General features: G+C 39.9%; 2 protein-coding genes across 3 annotated transcripts in view; one reads left to right on the top strand and one right to left on the bottom strand.

Moving 5' to 3' along the window:
• LOC109041260 (follistatin-related protein 5) overlaps positions 1-16,175 on the bottom strand; it is a 214,353-nt gene extending 198,178 nt beyond the window's left edge. For both annotated transcript variants that reach the window (XM_019057533.2, XM_019057534.2), the window contains exon 1: positions 16,168-16,175. The gene's annotated coding sequence lies outside the window, so the exon portion shown is untranslated. The remainder of the gene's footprint in view (positions 1-16,167) is intronic.
• On the top strand, positions 11,313-15,856 carry LOC109041262 (uncharacterized). The gene is made up of 3 exons (XM_019057536.2): positions 11,313-11,469; positions 12,465-12,672; positions 13,948-15,856. The coding sequence occupies exons 2-3, from the start codon at positions 12,473-12,475 to the stop codon at positions 14,279-14,281; spliced, it is 534 nt and encodes a 177-aa protein (XP_018913081.2). The 5' UTR covers positions 11,313-11,469; positions 12,465-12,472; the 3' UTR covers positions 14,282-15,856.
• Positions 16,176-21,421: the final 5,246 nt, after the last annotated feature.

The raw sequence follows: 21,421 nt of genomic DNA, 5'->3' as shown, positions 1-21,421 counted from the left end.
CTTCGTTTTCTATTGGAGTTGCCAAGTTGTTAGAACCGATATTTTATAGTTTCTGACTCATGTGTAATCATGCGTGTGAACTACAGTCCCTTTGTACCCAGAGTTAAGACAGCTCGATTACCTGGGCTGGCTATGGTGTCACAAGAGTGTGCACCCAAAATAACGATATTGAGGGATAAGGATAAGGAATCCTGCGACGTCTGTTATCCAAAAGCAACACCATCAACAAAACTAAAAAAACATCTAACCAAAGAAATTGCAATAAAATGAAATGAGATTGATTCGTGAATAGTTTCGTAAAATATATGTATTTTCATTCTGGTGCGATGAAAATTACGATTTACTCTTGATAAATCACAATTAGGTTATATTTCCATTATTATTGTTTACATTCGAGCCACCGCCATCTTGGTGCACTCTTTTGTGATTCCATAAGCGAGAACTGACCAGAATTGGATTCTTTATTAGGCCACTCCCAAACCAACCAAGCGCGACCAGAATTGATATGTCGTAACTTTCGGTAGCCGGCCAGGTTGGCCTAGTGGTCAGTGCGTCTGACTCTAGGTCAATAGGTCCCGGGTTAGAATCTCGGTGGTCGCGTCTAATTTTCACGGAATTGACGAGTAGACCTGCTCAAACAGACTCTATACTCGGCCCTTTTGAGACTAATTAAAAAAAGGGAAATCTACGATTACATTTTATATCAAAATCAATCAATTCAAACTTCCTACCCGTGAAAAAATAAAATTCGACGTAAGACAAATAAGGCATTACAAGGCAAATATTTGTGGCATTTGTTGGTTAGTTTTCCTGACTCGGCCCTGAAAAAATCATAAAAAATAATGAAATATCGTTACGTCACATAACACGATCAAACTGTTTCTTGGTTGCCCAATTCGTACAATGATTAAGAAGCCAATGATGAAAAGGAATCAGATGAGCCTCTGTACTATTTGTCTTGTTTACCTCGTATGTATGCATTTTCATGGTTCCTGTCACACCATTGTATCGCATGCATTCTTTCCCACTTAAGTTTATTGCTCATATATATAGTTATGATATCATCCCTTTTACCCCTTTGATTTTCCTTTTCGTACATTCCCCATGAAGGTTATACGTTAAAATTTGGTGACCCCCAACGTACATCCTTTATACCTGTGACTTTCCCTGCATTCCTCATGTACGTTCACCCTACATGTTTAAGTACAGCATTGAAAAAGGGTATAAAAATCGGTCTTAAAGCTATACACTGAGAGAAAAAGTTCACTCGTACGAACAGTAAGTGCGGTGTTCTGTATCGATGGTACTATTTGGTTCATGAAACCAAGATTTATCTATGGTGCGGTTCGGTTAAAAAGCTCGGTTAATACGATTTCTCTGGCCGAAGGCACGATTACATGAACCGAATAGTGTGGCCGATACAGAATACCGTGCTTAAGATTCCATAAGAAAATTGTTCCTCCAGTGGCGTGGCGTGCTTTGCGATGTATCGATTGATCTGCCATTAAAGTCTATTGAAAAGGATCGATAAACTGGGTGTTTGCAACGAACACCTTAATAATCGATTCTTTGCCATAGTTTCAAATGGGGAAATGTTAATAATCGATCAGTCACGCCTCGCCAGTCGCCACTGGTTTCCTCGGTGTATCAAAACGGCAACGTGCTATCTTCGCCACACCTTTCCATTTTACATTCCCGCCAAACTCAGATTCCTGAAACAGCAGTGCTTAGTTGGTCGCTCAAACTGAAGCGCATAGTGCTGTTCTACTCCTTCCCTTCGCTTTTTGACTCGTTTCGAAGGTGACTATACCACCCCCGCTCTTCAATGTATGCGCACATTAAAGTCTCAATTTATAGGTATGGCAAACGCAACGCCCGCCTCAAATACGAACTGCATCCGTTTTATTGATCTTTTTTATGGTCGTGTTTTTATTGCCCGCGGCGAGATCTGCGGACAATCCCTCATTCTCCCAAAATCAGTTCTACTAGTACTGAGGTAATCTTGTCAGTTGTGTACTTCTCAACAGCTCACAACCTATAATTTAGTCAAAACTTTAAAAAACTGTGCTTGTATTCAACTAATGTAAAGAATTGAATGTTACGGGTAAATCCGTGTTTCGGTAGAATTAATTTTGCCTCCACGAGAAAAAGTAACCGGCACATTTATGTAAACATGGGATGTAGAACAGAAAGTAATCCAAATTTACGGTTAGTATTTTTTGGGTTAGTTCTTCCGTGGGTTATATGGACCAAATCTTTGGACTGAAAGTTTGCAATCTCGTTAAGGTTGTAACCGCCGAGCCATCGGCGCTGCCACCGTAGGAATGGTTTTGGTGTAAAATTGGCACCATTTCGCAACACTAATGTAATGGAACACAGCTCATTTGAACTCCGAGGATTTCATGGCAAACACAATTGTAAACGCAACGTGAGAAACCCCTGAAACCCAACAATCACAGCCATACGTTGGCTGTGCCTGAGAGAACCAAAACGCCTGCAATTCTTCGTATATGCAACACGGACATCCACAGAACACGAATAGTTGCATCCTCGCCCAGCCATTGAAAAAGCTGGAGCGCCTTCAATTCTTCCACTTATGATAAGAAACTTTACCACTCGTTGCATTCATAAGCGTCATTGCACAAAGATAGGGCGGTTTGAGTATTTAATCAAATTGAAAGAAGGAATAAGTATATGAATAATAAATATATAAATTAAATGAAGACTTAACATGCAGTAATTACTTGCCTGACCTTGCCGGCAATGTCACACTTGACCTTTTTCTGAATCTTCGCACTTAATTTACTTGTATCTTCTTAATTAATAATCTTCTTAATTAATATCTTTAGCATAAGGCAGCGTTGCCAAAAAGTGCCGAGGCCACGGGACGAGTGAAATCTCAACCTATCACGATCATCGCTGTTTGTGCGGAGACAAGTTTTCTTCAAGTTAATGATCCCTGATTTTTCCGATACTTTGAACATAAAAATTCTCAACCTTTTCCTGGCTTTTCATTGTTTTTAGCACAGTTTCTGGTGAAAATTCGAATCACGAACAATTCTGAGCGCGAGGTGTCTTAAAATAGGAAAAATGCAATGACAAGGCTTGAGGAAAACAATTCTGCAGAAAAATTCCCTCACATTTTCCGACTTAAACGTTCGTCATCACATCTAAAATTTACTCGACGTGGCAAATTATTAGAAGGAAACACGCGTGCAAGAATTAAGTCGTTGAATACCTAAAAACCCTTGCAGATTTATGGAAATTCATGAAGGAGTCTATGAGGATCTATGATCAATGCAAATCATATGCGAATAGCTCCTATCAATTTAATTCATTGATACATCGTTCTTTTTTATATAAATGCGTCCATGTTATTTTTTCCGATCGTATAAATAGGAAATAACTGTCTGTCCTCCTGAAGGAGCTCTTTAGCAGGAATATCTACGACATTTTTTAGGCGACGAAAATATGTTTAACTCGAGACTCACACATTTTCAGCGCCTATTATACACAAACGCAAAGGTTCAACAGAGGCAAGAGATGTGATTTTAAAATCAGAGATGTGCTAAAGCACTTGCATTCATCACAATTTAACTTGCATAAAAGTTACCCTCATAGTTAATCCTTTACCCAAGTAGAATATCGACGGTGCAAGTCGGCAATCACATAACTCGTTTGCGGTGTCTGAGAATCTCCGCAATTATGTTATTTTTTTAAAGGATAACAAATGGACATGATTCCTTGCAGTTTTTGCAGAATTTTCCTCGCACATAGAAGAAAAATCACGGCAGTTTTAAGGAATTACCGTTGAGTAGTTTTCCGTTTAAAGAATAAAGTATGACAGGAAGTCTGCGACGTCGCAAATCGAGTTATGTGATTGCCGACTTTCACCGTCGATATCAGACTCGCCACAGAACAGTCTCGCCAACCATAGGGCAACATAGCACCTAACCACAAAGCCCACTCGTCTGTATGGACAAATACATCGTTAGAAGTAAATGTGATTTACCAGTAATTAAAGCCCAAAAAGAGGAATTTGATCGCGATTTCGATGACGCCGAAGTGATTGAAAACAATAATTTGCTTTTCAACCTGCTCTGGAGTGAACTGCGTTTGCACACAAAAACGCAGAGACGCCAAACTTCTTTGAAATTCTACTGCGTGTCATTCTGGAAGTCTAGAGAGGTTGGTATAGAAAGAGTGCGTATAAGTATACGTACGTAACTTTACATTATATTAAAATCAATATAAGCTTTGAGGCTTCAAATGGATTGCTTTTCACCTCAAAAGCACTGCCTGGCCTTTTTTGTTTTGAGATGTTGATCAATAGCTGTGTATACGTTACTGAGTTGAAATAATGCTCTACATACATAATTTCAACATATCATCAACTGTTGTATCCCCCCTCGGCCCTCCCCCCGCGTGCTCTAAAAATTATTTGCAGTATTCATTCATGAAAACAATTTATATCGATTACTTTCGATAGAAAGCTTTGCTTTTCTCCAAAGGAAGGCAACTTTGCCGCAATATTCAACGCGCTTATAATAACGCAGTTACGGAGTTCCCTTCCGCAGTCATGTGCGTACATAATTTATGAAGCATGCGTCTGGTATAATTTATCGGTACCAAAATGGTAGATCCAAGAATAAGAGAATGCACACGACGAAAATTATGTGATACAGTGCGTAAAAATCGCCTTCATTTGCAAAATTATGCAATAAATCAGATGACAAGCAGGTACATTCGCTGGTATCTTGAGGTCGATCTCTGAACTGAGGTGGTCGTCCCGTAAATTCCCGTTGCGTGGAAATGTTTCATCGATCAAGGCCGAATGTTTCCATTGTTCCCTGATAGTGTAGGGTTTGTTTATCTTGCTCATATTATGGTTATTTATTTCTTTTTTTTTCTCTTGAATAAAAGCGTAGAGGCTTTACACTGTGAGGGAAAGGCTCTGGATTTACTTATAAATTCAGGACATATTTTATAGTTTTATTGTATTTTTTCTCGAGCTAAGAACAAAACTCCCGGCTGTGGTGGTAGAAATTCTGAAAATAGATGCAGAGTCAACTCTCAAAAAACAGAACGGAAACAGTCACGGAAGGGTAGTTCAAAAATCAGTTACATTCGTGGTGAGAATGATCACGAATTGGATGGACTTATGGTAGGTTCTATCACCTCTCTACGTACGAATTCATACTCTGTTTAAAGTTTAACAAGAATTTTGGGTTAATTTTGAACCAGACTTTAAGACTCTCTGTCCTAAAGAAATAACCCACCAGAACCGACCATAAGTCATCTGGATCATAAAGTATATACGTATTGTGCAATCCCCAAAAATTGCATTTTACTCCTAAGCCTATTTTTCCCCGGAAAAGTGAAAACTCGAATGATCAAGAAACGGAATGAAAAAGAACTCCGTTGGATCACGGTTTACTCCGCAATAAAAGTTGATTCAGCACTATAAGAGCGGAGTTAATTCAACTCTGTGAGAGCAGAGTGACCCAAGAAAAGAGTAGATCATACTTTGCACTCACATCTTTCGGGTTTCCTGGGAGTAAAATATAATCAGTGATGATATGCACTCCGGATTTCATCACTATGAGATTTGTTTCAAAAAAACCACCATAAAAAACCATTTTAAAATGCACAATTGGTCAGAGTAGTCAAGTTTTATGAGTAGGCTTTCCAATCGAAAGATCCTCTTCTTTAAACATATTTTTGTAAAAACACATGCCGATCTGATCGAGCCCTAAAACGGCTTCAGAGAGTAAGCCTTGAGACGGACACAAGACAACATCAGTCCAGCATTATTCTCTCCCCTTTGATAGCAAACGGACATAACACCCCCTCAAAAAACTTAGCTACGTGACCTGATATACAAACTGCCCTTTTCCGGCCCGTATTTCACCCCTGCCTACGCCACTACTCTGAAATCTGGACTTAACGATTTACTTTTAGACACCTTGCTGCTTTTGATTATCTTTTTTTCTTCTTTTGGCTCCGTCTCGTCGGTAAAATCTCCCCGGAGAAACGGAGCACTGAATTTGAAGATAAACTTTGATCGCTACACGCACGAAGGGTGTTTGTTGCATCTTTTATGCATCTTGCTATGCCTTTTTTGGATTATGTACAAAATTACCTAAAATAATAAATAAACGAATGCAAAACGATTCCTCTCATCAGGTAGGAACCAAGGTAGCCGAGACCAAATCCACCATTATTAAATAACATCAACAGATTTATTTTAGCTTTAATGATAAGTGTAATGAAGTCAAATCAAGGTTTCGAGTTTGTCAAATGGATTGAGTTCTTTAAGGCTGACAATTCTAAGCCGCAAACTATGAAAGCTCGAGCGGCTACGTTCAGAAAATTAAAAACACTGCGTCGCTATTTTAGCAAATATGATTAGAATCCATAGCTTAGAGAGGGGAAAATACAAAACTAATTGGCTAAAACTGCAAATTTTGATGTTTAATTCGTCATATTTTAAATTTTAAGGGGTGCTTTTAAGGGAAAATTTCACGTGCAAACCAATGGAACCACTCTAACAACCTTGGAGTGTTGTATAAACGGAGTTAAAAGCGTTTAAAGTTTTAAAATTTTGTCCAACCTCTCATATTGACTCGATTCACTGTGTGCCGGAGCCCTTTGGCGCAGCACGTGTCGTATGCGGACAAGACACGCTTTTTTAGCATCGCGGAAACTTCAAGTAATTCAGAACTGGGTCATTCGGGAACTTCAGCTTTGATTAAAAAAGTTCTCCGTTTAAGAACATGCAGCTGTGCTGTGTGCACCCTGTGGGCCAGCCCTCGAACAGAGTGCGAAAACAAAATCTCATCAGCACGTTGCAAGGTACGGTACCTGTACAACATCGACGCTTTTCGAACCAACTTGAAGTGTGAAGTTGCGAATTTTTCGAAAGGGTCATTAGTTTGTGAAGAGGCCTCCAATTTCCCTCCCTTTGGTGGTGATTCAGAACGTCACATTTAAAAGGATATTTGGCAACGTTTCTCATATTGGTAGTTAAGTAATTCCCTCTCGACAAAAGAACCATATCGCCTCCGAACGAAAGAACGTCACAAAAAAGCGATAGATATCGATTTTTTCACATTGGTAGCATTGAAAGAGGATATGCCAATGCTATTATTTGGATCCAATTCGATAAAATGGAGAATCCCTATGATGACATCGCCATTAATAGCGTCTAAAAGGTACTGATCAGAAAAATATTAGGTAAATCACTGAAATATGAGTTTTCTCATCTTTTCATGTAGAACACGTTGAGCAAATGCAATTATTCCAAACTGTATTTATAATGAAAAAGGATTTACGGAATTGAAAAAGTTCGTTTTCATTTTAGTATATGTGCAGTATTGTGCAGTATACATTTTACTACTTGCCTAAGTCTCGAGGTGAACATACCTAAAACGGACAAAATTCAACAATATGAATGACGACGACCTCTTCGACCTTTTGAACTTATAAATCATTTCAATCATATCGTATTATTACACATAATGTATGAAAACCCTATTCATTTCAATGCATTGAGAATTGCATTGACTATGCAGTTGGCATTTTCTATTGAACGTTATTTTTGGAAAATGAGGTGACACTTGCTGCCCGTATGGGGGACTGATGTCACAGGTTTAGCAATCCTGCGGACCCCAGCTGGTAACCCCTGCCTCATGGGGTAGTGGAGATGGTCACCGGCTTCAAGGCGTATGAACCACCCATTGGAAGGGCAGACAGGGCTCTCAGCTGTAGTGGAAGCAACCTGTCTAGGAGAGGAAACTCCGAAATCAAACCCCGGTCCTCCAGGTTGGGGGTTGAGTCATCGGGCTAACTCCCCGATACTCGGAAAAAGGAATACTGTTAAAAGACCCAATAACAATTGCCTCGGTACAAATGGAAATAAACGGATTTATCGGAAAAAATTACGTAAACGGATGATGGTTTTTGGAACATGGAACGTACAAGGAATTTCTACGAAAATGACGGAAGTGGTATCGGAGATAGGGAGTCACGGATTTGATGTCACGGTATTAACAGAAACGAAGAAGAAAGGACAAGGCTCTGTAAGTGTAAAGGAGTACGATTTGTTTTATAGTGGCGTGGAAAAAGATCAGCGAGCTCAACAGGGTGTTGCAATTCTTATTCGCAAGAGCCTACGGAAGTGCATCACTACATGGGAAGCTGTTAACCCCCGAATGATAAAGATGAATATGACAGTGTTTGGCCATAAAATCACCATTTTGGGAGTGTATGGAGTCAACGATGATTCCACTGTCGCAGTGAAGGACCAATTTTTCGAAGAATTGAACGAGGAAATTGGTAAGATTGGATCCAGGAGGGAAATCATTGTGTTGGGAGATCTCAATGGTAGAATAGGACGTCAAATTAGAAGTAAGATCGTCGGCCCTTTCGGAGAGGCGGCACTAAATGATAACGGAGCCCGTATCATTGACGTATGTGAGCAAAGGGACATGAAGGTGCTCAATGGGTTCTACCAACACAAGGATATCCATAAATTTACTTGGGTTCAGTCTACTCGCGGATTGAAATCAATCATTGATTATGTGGTTGTCAGACAAGACACGGGAATGAAGATTCAGCAAGTTAGAGTGTGGAGAGGTCTTTCCTGCGGCAGTGATCATTATTTCCTCGGGGCGAAAATAGCTTTCCCAGTGAAAGGGAGCCAGGAGACCAGGCAAGCACAGGAAGAAGTTCACCAACAAAAAGATCGTGTCAAGCTTGTAAACTATAACATTGACAGCTTGCAGCATCCAAGTGTAAGGGCTTTATATGGAAAGCGCTTGGATGAGAAGTTGGGCGAATCAAGGGACGGTGATACCGAACAGCAGTATCAGTTCCTGAAGGATTGCATTCACTCGGCAGCAATGGAAGCTCTTGGTGTCGCTGATGATAGGAAAGTTAGCGAAAAACCTTACTGGTGGGACGAAGAAATTGAGAAGGAGATTCAGGAGAAACGGAAAAAATATCATCAGTTCCTTTCCTCTAAAAAAACAGAAGACAAAGAGGCGTATAAAAAAGCTCAGACGCAGGTACGAAGGCTCATAACCAAGAAAAAGAACGAATCTTGGGAGAGGAGCTGTAACAAAATAGACACGTACATAGGAGGAAGGAAAAGCACTGAGAGCTGGAAGTTGCTGAAAGGGCTGCGAAGGGACATGAAGCGTGACTTAATATCTCCGATATCCATTGATAAACTGGAGGGGTATTTTAAAAATTTACTGACAGAAAGGCGACCTGAATTTCAAGATGGAGGCGTAAGCTTGGAGTATACTAACGATAATCATAACTTGGAGATCCATATGGAGGACGTGGTAAAGGCCGTACGAGAGCTGAAGAACGATAAAGCTCCAGGTCCGGGAAATATCCCTGCTGAGTTGATCAAGTGTGGAACCTGCAAGCTGTTTCAACGGTTGAGATACCTGATGCAAGATTGCTTGGACGGTGGAAAGGTACCGACAGAATGGAAAGAGTCTTGGGTGTCACCTATATACAAGAAGAAGGGTAGAAAAGATGAGTGTGATAACTATAGAGGACTGTCGGTTGCAGGTACCCTGAGCAAAGTGTATGGAAAAATCTTGAAAGCAAAAATTGAAGAGGAGTGGAAAGAACATGAAGCGGAAGAGCAAGCAGGTTTCAGAGCCGGTCGGTCAACGATTGATCACTTATTTACCATCATCCACGTCATAGAGAAAAAGAAGGGAGTTGGCCAGGAATTACATCTAGTGTTTGTGGATCTCCAGAAAGCTTACGATAGTGTGCCATTGATGAAACTTTGGGAAGCCTTGAACAAAAGGGGTTTTAGTGGGGGACTAATTAGTGCTATTAAGGAATTTTATGGTGGGGCTTTCTCTAGGGTTAAATCGCATGGGGAGTTATCGTTGGGGTTTTTAATTACTAAAGGACTGAAACAAGGGTGTTGTTTGTCGCCAACCTTATTTAAAGTGTACCTGGAAGAAGTTTTAAAGGAATGGAAAAGATGCTGTTCGGGAATGGGCGTCCCGCTACGTGAAGATGGCACCCTTTATACTCTGTGCTTTGCTGATGATCAGGTGGTAATAGCTCAGGACGAAGAAGATGCGAATTACATGACGCGGAAGCTAGTGGAAGTATACCGAAAGTGGGGAATGGAAGTAAATGTGGTTAAGACGGAGAAGTTGGTTATCGGTGGTGATCAGCAAAGCATTGAACTGGAGGATGGCCGGAAGATCCTGGACTGTGAAGAGTATAAATATCTCGGAGTTTGGTTAACTAAGGACGGAAATTTGGATCGGGCCATTAAAGATCGGAATGTGCAAGGCAGGAAAGCTATCGCGATGCTAAATGGGGTTCTCTGGGACCAGAGTATCTCCAAGGAGACCAAAAGGAAAATTTACAACGTCATCGTGAAGAGTATCGTAACTTACGGGAGTGAGGTCTGGCAACTTAAGAAAAGAACTGAAGACATGCTTAGGGCAACCGAGATGGACTTTTGGCGAAGGTCTGCTGGGATATCGAGAAGAGAGCGTATCCGCAATGAAAGGGTACGCGAGATAATGGGTGTGGAAAAGGACATCGTGCACGATATCAGGTCCAAGCAGTTGGTCTGGTATGGACATGTGCGAAGGATGGCAGATGATCGGTTGCCCAAGCAGGTCTTCGATTGGGTTCCTCCCGGAAGGCGACGGCGTGGACGTCCTGTGAAAGGTTGGCGACAAGGGGTGGAGGAGGAGATCAGAAGGTGCCAATTGCCTGATGATCTCTGGGAGGATAGGGGGCAATGGCGATTGGGCGTCGCAGAGCGCGAGGCGGCGCTATAATCGCGACTTTATGTATGTATGTAGGTGACACTTGCTTCGTCTGACACACCCGCTCTTGAGTGATCACCTTATGATATGGCTGACAATCATAGCCTTGGCAGTGAGCATGGTTTTTTTCCTGAGAAAATATTCGCAAAAGCATCCACTCAATCAATTGACATAGCGACGAAGAAGTTCTTAAACCACGTATCTCTGCTCGTGATGTTGCAGACTTGTACAAAAAATTGTAAAGTTAAGGGAATTCAGGGTGATCCAAAACGTATCTTGTCGGTACCCATGTCGAATAAAAACAATGTTTCTGAAAACGGAAGACGACAGTGCACTTTCAATGATCGGCGGTTGATTAAAGTACTAAAATAATCACTCAATTAGACTACAAGTACAAAAATGAAATTCAAGTGCTTCCTACTCAAGTTGGTAAAGCGTATCTCAATTGGACGTATTTATGATAAAAGGAACTATGTGCATTAGATTTGCGTACAACATAGTTCCTTTTAGCATAAAGACGTCCAATTGGAAAGTTCGGACAAAGATCGGGAACCGCCAAGGACTATAGCTTCAGATAAACTCGCATATCACTTTAGATCAAGCGCAGTATTAACCGATTGCTTGTCCATCTCTGTTCGCAATTCAGGTAAGTTCCTAGAACTAATATTTTCGGCAAAATTACGAGAAAAGTTGAAAAAACTCCCAAGAGTTCTTCTACTCTGATGACATAATCACATTAGGAAATTCAGGCGATAGTAGTGTGGCTGTATAGTATAGTATTATATAGTACTAGTATAGTAGATAGTACTGTGTGTATAAGGGTTATATGATATGTAATTATAAATATATTACCCTGTCCATATTCGCTCTAAAGGAACACTCTCGGGTGCTCATTTTACGACGAAGTTAGTGAAATGAAAAAGATAGATAAACATTTGTCTCAATAATTGATGCAATATAACATGTATGTATAAATACAAATAATAATATAAAATCTCGAGAGTCTCAGCTTACTTGGTATAATCTATGGAGGCATTGGTCTTGAGACAAGATCAATGTAATCTGTTCTCAACAGAGAAGTGAGGAACAGTAAAAATTTAGCTCTTTTTTTTCTTTTTTTTAAAAAAAAAATGATGTTTCTCGATTTAATACTGTTCATCACCATCTGAGGTTTTGCAGAGGAATGATCTCATTAAATGCTTAATTTTTAGTAAAGTTGTGATAACCTTATGTTCATTGATCGTGATGTAATTATTGTAGACTTCAGCCGGCTGGTGCATGGCCATGATCTATAAACTCCAGATAAACGCAAATGTATGAGTGAAATATGACGTAGAATTTTAAGACATGTGCAAATACTGGATAGGGGAAAGTAATAGGCAAAACATTGAGAAAAACTAAAATGAGAGAGCGCTTTCATGAAAGTTTGAAAATCATGTTGCCCATTCGGGTTACCCTGCCGAACTATTCATTAATATTTTCAGTGAACAAGTTTGAAAATGAAGTAATTTTCTTGGAATTAATTTAAATTTGAGAGGATAAAAAATTTTACCTGTGATGGACCACTTATAGAGAAAGCTAAAGAATGAAATACTACAGCGCATGGTTTCTTGCGGTCCTGATGGTGTTTTCTATCCGCAGGACTACAAATGAAGACGATGCTGGGATCGCAGGTCTTATCACTTTTACTCGTTTTTATCATTTTCGCAACTGAGGCAGCGCATGTTCCTGAACCTACTCTCACGGGGGAAATCCAAAAGGATGCGGTCTTCCCAAGAAGATCAGAAATGACGTTTTTCGGTCTTTTTAACCATTCATGGTCGATCGGCGTTTCTTGTGACGACGAAACGTAAGATTTACATATTTTGACATTATTTCTTTCTAAATGATATAATATTATTCGATTCCAAGCTAATACATTAAGGGTTCAACTTTAGTCAGGTAGCGTAGGAAACGAGGCATTAGAGCATCACATGCAGGCAGTTTTTTTCGAAGAAGAAATAAATACTTAGATGTAGGTACGCGATTCATCACAGTGGGGATAAAACCTTGGTTTGATCAAAAAGTATGAGCCAGTATACTTTTAATCCTTCATACTTCAATGGATTTCATTAATAAGACATTTCGAACAATACGTGTTAGTCAGCGTCAGAAATCGACAAGAATAAGTCATACTCAAAGAGATGCTGTAGAGCTAAAACTAAAATTGAAATCTCCAAGTCTGCCCTAAAATTCCACAATACAGCACACGCATTTACTGTAATCAAATCATCCCATACATCACGAAGAAGTAGAAATTATTTCAAGATCAGACTCGAGCATAGAGACGTGGTTACGGGGGAAAGCGAGGGAAGGAGCCCCCTGGTGATTTTCCAACTTTCCATCCTCTTCCATTCGTACCGGGCTTGAAGTGCACCATGCAGTGCAGAGTGCACCCCCCCCCCTTTCTCCTGGCTTGGAAACCTACTCACTTACGGCCGTAAGGTTTACGATTATATTGGTATCAAGTCCAAATACTTATAATCCAGCACCTAGATTTTTGAGATCCAGTTTTTGAACAAAATTATTCAATGCGTTACGTTAAAAAAGAATCTGTTTCTAGTACACAAAATTAATTCTGCAAAACGGAATTTCGCAAGAGAGGCAAGAACTGATTTTTTCGTCGAGCAGGAAGATTACCAGAATTTTCTGGCATGTTCAAAAGATCGGAGGATCAATATTTCAAAGTCCTGAAATGTTTTTTCAGAGGGAAATTTTCGATACCCTCCTCAGTTGATTTGATTTTTTGGAGTTACTTCCTTTTTCAAGAAAATGAAGACATACCCAAGAATGTTAAAATAAAATAATAGGTTCAAAATGGGTCCTGAAATTTGTGACACTCATTTTCGTTATTTCTGTAAAGCTATTCTGTGAAGCAAAGGAGGTGTAACTTTAAAATGAAGACAAAAATTTAGAGGCATTGCTATTTTCCAAAATGAAAATATGATAATATCTCATAAAATGTGTAGATACCATTCAGAATGCCAAAAATACACACCAAAAAAAATAATTTTAAAATTCTGGGCTAACGCCCTCAAATGGAATCTTGACCGTTGTGACTGTTTGTGTTCGTCCTATTTTTCAGTTTGAAGTACCAGGCAGAAATCAGCTCCGAAACAGTCTCGCGGGTAACATTCCCTCAAAACAACACACAGAGCGACAAAATCATCAACCGTTGCGAGTTCGTGGACGAACTGGCTAAGTTTTGGGGCGGTTACGTGTACATCGATAACGGAATTCCTCCGTTCACCACCACCATCACAGTCGCCATTATTCCTCAATCATACTACGGATCATTCAAATTCCTAATTAAATGTTACGTTGTCGATTCGCTTATAACGAGTAGATGTCTTCCAACTTCAAATGATCTTGAAACGGCGCCGAAAGATGAGGGCAAGCTAAACCGTGGCAAAAGTTGAAAGTCTAGGACATCCGGGGGGGGGGGGGGGCGTACACCGAGAGAAAAAATTTGGCTTTTATGGAACATACATGCTATTAGTCCAGGTAACTGAAGTGTTAGGTCATATAGACCTAATGCCACGTCAAAAAACTGTTTATAGTTTTTGTTAAGCATACTAAGAATGTTATTCACACGAAAAATTCCAGCTGTTTAAACCTGAGTTTGGTACGTTCGACCAAAAACCTCAGTAGAGGGGATCGAAAACTTCAACGTTCCATATGTATGATATGAATAAGAGCAGTTCTTGGGACCGAAGTTTTTTTTATTCGGTGTACAGGGGAGAGTGGAAATAACGGGATCCTTAACGTATCCTTGTATCCTTGTCTCTCTCAGAGAATACACCAAGCTTAAATTCTCATGGTTCTAAGTTTCTTAAAAGTTCCAAGACACAGGAGATATTATGAGCTTCAATTTCACATCGTTGTACATTAATTTAAGTTTTTGGACTTGAGACAGCTGTTGAACTGTTAGCTGATAATGGTTCCTCCTTAATAAAAGTCTGAGTCAGCGGCATCACTCCGATAAGAGATTTTACAATTGTGGAAAGCTTGGTATGGTTTAAAATTAATGTACTGAAAGACATATTTGCCCATTGTCGGATGGTCCTGTAGTCTAATTTCACGTGATCATATGTCAAAAGCCCGGGAATAGGAGATTAGAGGGGAATAGAAGAACATTGATGGAACATGGGCACCGCTTTCTTGAGGAGTTTATCCCGCATCACAATTTTCAAGGAGCGTTGTGAAGTTATGGCCCCAGTGTGTGGGAGTTAGAGCGCAAAAGTTTGCAAATGGGCCTGTTGCAAACTTTTGCTAGAGCAAAACTAAGAGTTGTTTCTTACAGATAATGCCCTAAAAATCACGATGAGCGCATCGGCAAAGTCTGAAATTCACTCATAACTTCACAATCTGCGTAAGAAATTTGCGGTTTTTTGAGCTTCCCGCTTCGAAAACGATACTACGGTACAGGTGAACATTTTGTTAGAGGAGTCGTTCCATTGGCGGCAATACTCATCATGGCCGACGCCAGTCCGCCAAAACACGTGTGATGGGACGAGATAACACCTGAACAGGATTAAACCACATAACAATCGGCGTGTTTACGTTCATATTTTCCTCGCCCGCCTTAATTGACCTTGAACTCTCCTTGAATTACGCGAGGAACTGCGCAAGCGTCGGCCATGATGAATATTGCCGACGATGGAGCGACTCCTCTAACAAAATGTTCACCTGTGCAGTGGTATCGTTTTTGAAGCGGGAAGCTCAAAATAACGCAATTTTCTTACGCAGATTGTGAATTTATGAGTGCATTTCAGACTTTGCCGATGCGCTCATCGTGATTTTTGAGGCATTATCTATAAGAAACAACTCTTCATTCTGCTCTAGCAAAAGTTTGCAACAGGCCCATTATAGAATAAACTTACCTAAGAGGTTTGAGCCGATTTGGCTGATAGAAGCCTAAAAGCGTAAAATACTCAATTTGGTTGGTTGGAAGTGTTACTTGTATATTTTGAAATATACGTGATCAAAAAATTGTTGACTCGTTTCCTTTTTTCCTCACACCGGTAAAAAAAACCTCTTGGTTCTAGAGTGCAGTTTCTTGTCGCCGGATTTAAGAGTCTGGACTTTTGTTTCAATGCAAAATCCGCTTGAAACAAGAGTTCAAGACTCTTAAATCCGGCGACAAGAAACTGCACTCTTAAGTCAATGCACCGCGGCATTGGTCCAAGAGGTTTTTTTTTTTTAACCAGTCATAAATAATCGAGAAATACCATTTGAAAACAGGGAAAACTCACTTCAATTGCTGATTATTGGTTGAATTACTTCGAGAAAAGATTATTCGTACCTGAATTCGTTCCTGAAACAGAAAAAGAAGAAAAGTAAAAAATGATGTTTCAATGTTTTAGGAAAGTCTCGTTTAGTTACATAAGATATACAAGCAAGTGTTGTGCATGTGGATATTAATTTATTCGATAATTGCGGGAGAAATTAGCTTTAGACCAATTCCATCAACGTTTAAAAAGTATAGTTCTCAACGAATTTTTATACATCTTGCGCGACACATTTTGAATATTAGCTGCTCGCCTATTCTCTCGTGCTAAGAAAAAATGGCGTAGGAGCATTAGGGCATTGCGACACTTTCCCCGATAAATATTTACCTTCGAGAAAATTCACGAATCTTTATACTTGAAATTTTCTGATAGTTCAGTTTAAATTGCGAGCGCATTTGCTAGAAAAATTGAAAGAAAAACATTCACGAATTTCCAAGTAAATTTCTATTTTAGGAGGAAATTTGGCAACGTCTAGAGACTCATGCGGTGCTCTCCCTCAGCACGGAATGATTGATTACGCCAATTGGACTTCTTGCAATAATTAGGTACTATTTCTGACTCATCCGTAAAATCATGTAAGTGAACAGGAAAAATAATGGTGAATACGTTGTTCCTCATCCGAGCCAGAAATTGTAGGTCCTAATTGAAAAATGTAATCCTATTATTGTCTCTAGCAGAGCGTCGGCCTGATATATGCAAGATCGGCCGCCATCACGCCTGAAATTTCTTGAGTTCTTGAGAGCCTCTTTTTTCAAAATTCTGGGGCGCTCGAGTTGACAAACACACATACGACATGAATCAAAATAAAATGTGAACTCTCATGATTGATGAAGTTTTTTCCCACCATCAATTTATCTTTCTAGCTTTAATCCCAAATGTTATAAACCCTTCTGTCCCACAATTCTAAAATTCAAAACAAGAAAATTGTTGACCAGAGCCTCATAACAATAGATCCGATGGATTTTTTTTTTTTTTGAGCCTGTGACCCGTAAAAATTTTAGCTCCTGAAATGGATGTCTACGTTGCCAATCTTCGCATTTATAACTATCCAATTTGCATGGGGTAATTAAGTGAAATTCTAGAAATTTGCTTTAAAAGCTGACAACGCAACCGCAAATCCCGACGAGAAAGGCAATTGGCGAGGGTTAATTATGTAAATATTGAACAACGCGAGCCTAACCTTGCTATCCAAAAATTAAATTTCAACCCCACGTTTGTCTCGCTATCAAACAAAAGGGGGAGGGGGGGGGGATGCGTTAAGTCGCCATTTTCGAAGACAGTCGTGGAAACGATCCCGGAGTAACTTGCGCTTTGTTCATAATTGGCATCGCTCCGTTGTTTCTTTTATGACTGTCTCTCGTGCTGGTCTTGTTGAATATGTTGTCATATCGTCATGGAGGAAAGCTTTTTTTTCTCATTTTCGGAAATTTTAGGAAGTCAATGAAACTCTCTGGAATGAAAGCACAATGACAAACTTAAATTCCGCTTGAAGTGGCATTTGGTGTAGGCTTTCAAGCGATGCTGAAGTATTCTTTACTGAAATACTGAAAATTTAAAGGTCTCGATTGATGGGTCAAAGCATACTAAATCAACAGATTCTTTTTTCGGCATGCAGGCTACCTAATAGCATGAGATAAGCGCAAGTCAGGAAGGCAAAAATGGAACTCTGAAAGCTATGATTTGGAAATCATCGTTTGAGAATTTATAATTAATATGTAGTTGAGCGAAGCCTTAGTCGGATTTGTCAACATCTTTAATTTGACAAAATCACTGAAATCGTTGACTTGCTCTGATATGCGAAAAGCGGACGAGTTTCAAGAAGGCGCCTACCTGTTTTAACATGAACACTTTTGCAATCAACAATTTTACCCTCGGTTGAGGCGTTCGGTTCAGCGAGATCACTTTTCCTCCGTTGCTAATTTAAGTTTCACACTTTCTAAGAGAAAAAAATTGAGTGAATTTTTTGAAAATGTACGTTCAGAGTGTTATAAAATCATAGAGAATAGCTTTGAGCTTAGAGTGCATGAAACGATAGCGGAGATTCTAAGATACCACAATCGAGAAAGTGCTTCTTTTTTTTTCATCCAGCGATTCAATTTTGTCCAGAATTTTCAAATGTTTTTTTTTTTTTTTTTAAATTTATTTTTCATTTATTTATCAAATTATTCTGTCAAGTAGATCCAGTGTGGGATTTTCATACATTTATTCACAAAAGTGGCAACTCTCATTGAGACTTCAGGCCCCAGGAACGACTTTATCTTCTTTGCTGCCGAGGTAAGGAAAAACGCATTAAGAACCTTCAGACGTTTCCAAATTTTCTTTGATAAAATACGAATTCATTGGAAAAGTTGTTACTATTTTTCATCCAATTTTTCAGACAATTTTGGTCGCAATTCAATCGAAAATATCTAAAATTTCAAGAAAAAATACGCCGGCATGACTTTCTTCCAAAATAATTTTTTAAACAGGGGAAATTTGGCGACATTTAAATTTTCATGCGGCGTTTTCCCTTAGCACGGCAGTGTGCCCCTCAAAGATCATCCTCCTTCTAATCTCTTTGTGCCCACATGTTAACAAGAACTAAAGTCGCGTAATAACCGTCTTCCTCCCTTCGTCGGACATGAATCCCTGGATTCAAAGGGACAAGAACAAGAGGTGGAAGACATCCCGACTTTGCCGACGAAAATAATAGTTATATTTCTTTTGGCTGAGCGTAATCAGCCGTGTCTCAGCCGCGTGCGTTGCTTTGAGGTTGGGATGAAAGATGAAAGAGAAAGACAGTATTAGCCATTCCTTTAATTTACTATGAACATGGGTTTTCCATGAAACAAAGAGACATATATTTTTGTCCCAAATTCATTTAAAAAAATAAAATCAAAAAAAGTCGTCCGGCTTTAGTCTTCTTGGAAAAATTCCAAACGTTGCCCGCAGCTCTGATAACTAGACCGCTTTCAGCAGAGAGGAACCAAGCCATATCAGCTACTGCCAAATTTAACCGGGCAATTTAATTTTTTACAAGAGAACGTTTGTGCGGATTCCTTTGAAAATCATTAGGAATTTGCTGCACCAACTATGGAGAATTTTCACTGAAATGTGCACGAAGATCCGCACAAAACCGTTTTCATGAAAAAAATTAATTTGCCCGATTAAATTTGGCAATAGCTGATGTGGCTTGGTTCCTTTCTGTTTAACGCGGTCCAATCAATCGAGATAAGAGAGAAACCAAATACGCAATTTGGGTAATGTAGCATCGCGTCCGTGATATTGGACTCCATGATCACCTATATAATGTCCGGTTGCTCATCACGTCCAAGATCTTGGACTCCATGCTCACTTTAAATGAGGGATAAATTTTTTAGAAAAATCAAAGTGACTATAGCGTCCAAAATTGTGGATGTAGGTATTCTCTGACAACACAAAGAGCATATGGTCCAAAAATTTATTCAGACAATTTTTGTGAAATGAAGACGTAAAAAAGTGTTTTCGTAAAAAATTGTGCATTGGTTAGGTTAGGTAGGTTAGGTTAGGTTAGGTTAGGTTAGATTAGGTTGGGTTCAAGTTAGATTAGATAAGAGAGGTATACGATTTTCGATCATGATGAACCATAAAACTAGAAAAGGTCTACTTGCTATTGGACTCCATGCTCAAGCAAAGAAGTGAGAAGTTTAGCGATGAGCATGGAGTCCAAAATCTTGGACGAGATGAGCAGGCAAATATATCAAGGGTGAGCATGGAGTCCAAATATCATGGACACGATGCTACATAATCACAATTTGGCCTGGAGCGGCGCGGCGCAGAGCGCAATGATGACGAGGACTTTAAACGAAATGGAGCTCGGCATGGCGGTCGGCATGTATATTAACACATAATAGCTCCTACAAGAGTGCATGAATACTTAACGCATTGCGTCAAACACAGTGCGGGTCAATAGCGGTTCGCGTGAAACGCACAGCGCCTACAAAACTGCATGAATACTTCACGTATTGCGTCAAACACAGTGCGGTCAGCAGCGGTCGGCGTGAAACGCATAGCTCCTACAAGACTGTAGGAATACTCCACGCATTGCGCCTAACTCAGTGCGGTCGGCGCGGCGGCGGAAGTTAAAATCATCAAACCACATTCATGTTTGTTGATTCATAATTTTTTATTTCATTCTGACAAATGAAAGGCCTTGTCCACTCTATAGGAGTGTTGACGGGGCTTACGCAAAAAATGTGTCCAGCACGAAATTTGCTTCGTACTGAGCGGAAAATTCACTGAAACCAGCACAGAAATCTGCAAAACTGAGTTGATGTAAAAAATTAAATTGCCCAATTAAATCGGCAATAGCTGATGTGGCTGGGTTCCTTTCTGCTTAGCGCGGTCCAACGGTAAAGATCACCGGTGAGAGGTAGAATTTCAGAAGTCATCGGTTGGTGCGGTTTAATGAAAGCCGAGTATAGAAACTCGAGGCACGGGAGAGGAGACGCAATAAGATGACAAAAACAACTTTAAAATCCAAGACGGGGCCCTAAGTGCTGACTTCATCAGAAGAAGATGAGACTTTTGCCAGACTCAAAGCAAACAAGGCGGCACGGCGGCGGCACGTACGATGTACTTGCACCGTCCCTCCTCTGACGTAAGCGCGATACCACTCTTGAAGATGAGCCCTATTGTCCGGATAACTCCTTGCTTTACAAGGCTCGAGTAGAAATGGAGATACGTCCTTGCATCATAAGAGCGATGACATGTCCTCGCTCCGACTTCGCATGCAATCTTACAGCCAGAGCGCAAATGTGCCCGGATCCCCACTCATAGTTGTCAGTTTTAAAAAAAAAAGAAAAAAAGAAAAAGAAAAACGCTGTGGGTGATTGATCACAGAAAAGCGATACATATCGATGGTTATTATCACTTATTATCTGCACACTGACGATTTTACAGTATGAAGAAAAAACTTCCCGATTGTTGTAATTGTGAGGTTAGGTTTGCCATTTTTTCCTTCATTACAGCGTCATTACCCTGCTGCTCCCTCATACGGGAGTGGAAAAAACTAGAAACACCAGCATGCGTATTTTAAACTGTAGAACGCGGCAAAGTAATGCAACCCGCAACAATGATCGTATAGCTCTTCTTTCGGTTTTTTCCTTTTTCCCTTCATCTCCCCCCCCCCCTTCCAAAACTTAAGATTCTTCCTTTTCATGTCATAATGAGCCCATAGCACAGAAGTTTTCAAAAATGATTGGAATTCACGAAATTTCATTTTATGAAGTTACATATAAAATCTTGCAT

The sequence above is a fragment of the Bemisia tabaci genome, chromosome 1 (genome assembly GCF_918797505.1).
Source record: "Bemisia tabaci chromosome 1, PGI_BMITA_v3".
NCBI lineage: Eukaryota > Metazoa > Arthropoda > Insecta > Hemiptera > Aleyrodidae > Bemisia > Bemisia tabaci.
Note: the sequence above shows the minus strand (reverse complement) of the source record. Positions and strands in the feature narration are given on the sequence as shown.

Bases quoted from the DNA above. Each gene is read 5' to 3' on its own strand.
- LOC109041262 (XM_019057536.2), top strand. From the start codon at position 12,473: ATGAAGACGATGCTGGGATCGCAGGTCTTATCACTTTTACTCGTTTTT. The intron at 12,673-13,947 runs GTAAGATTTACA...CCTATTTTTCAG, and splicing joins GTTTCTTGTGACGACGAAAC to TTTGAAGTACCAGGCAGAAA.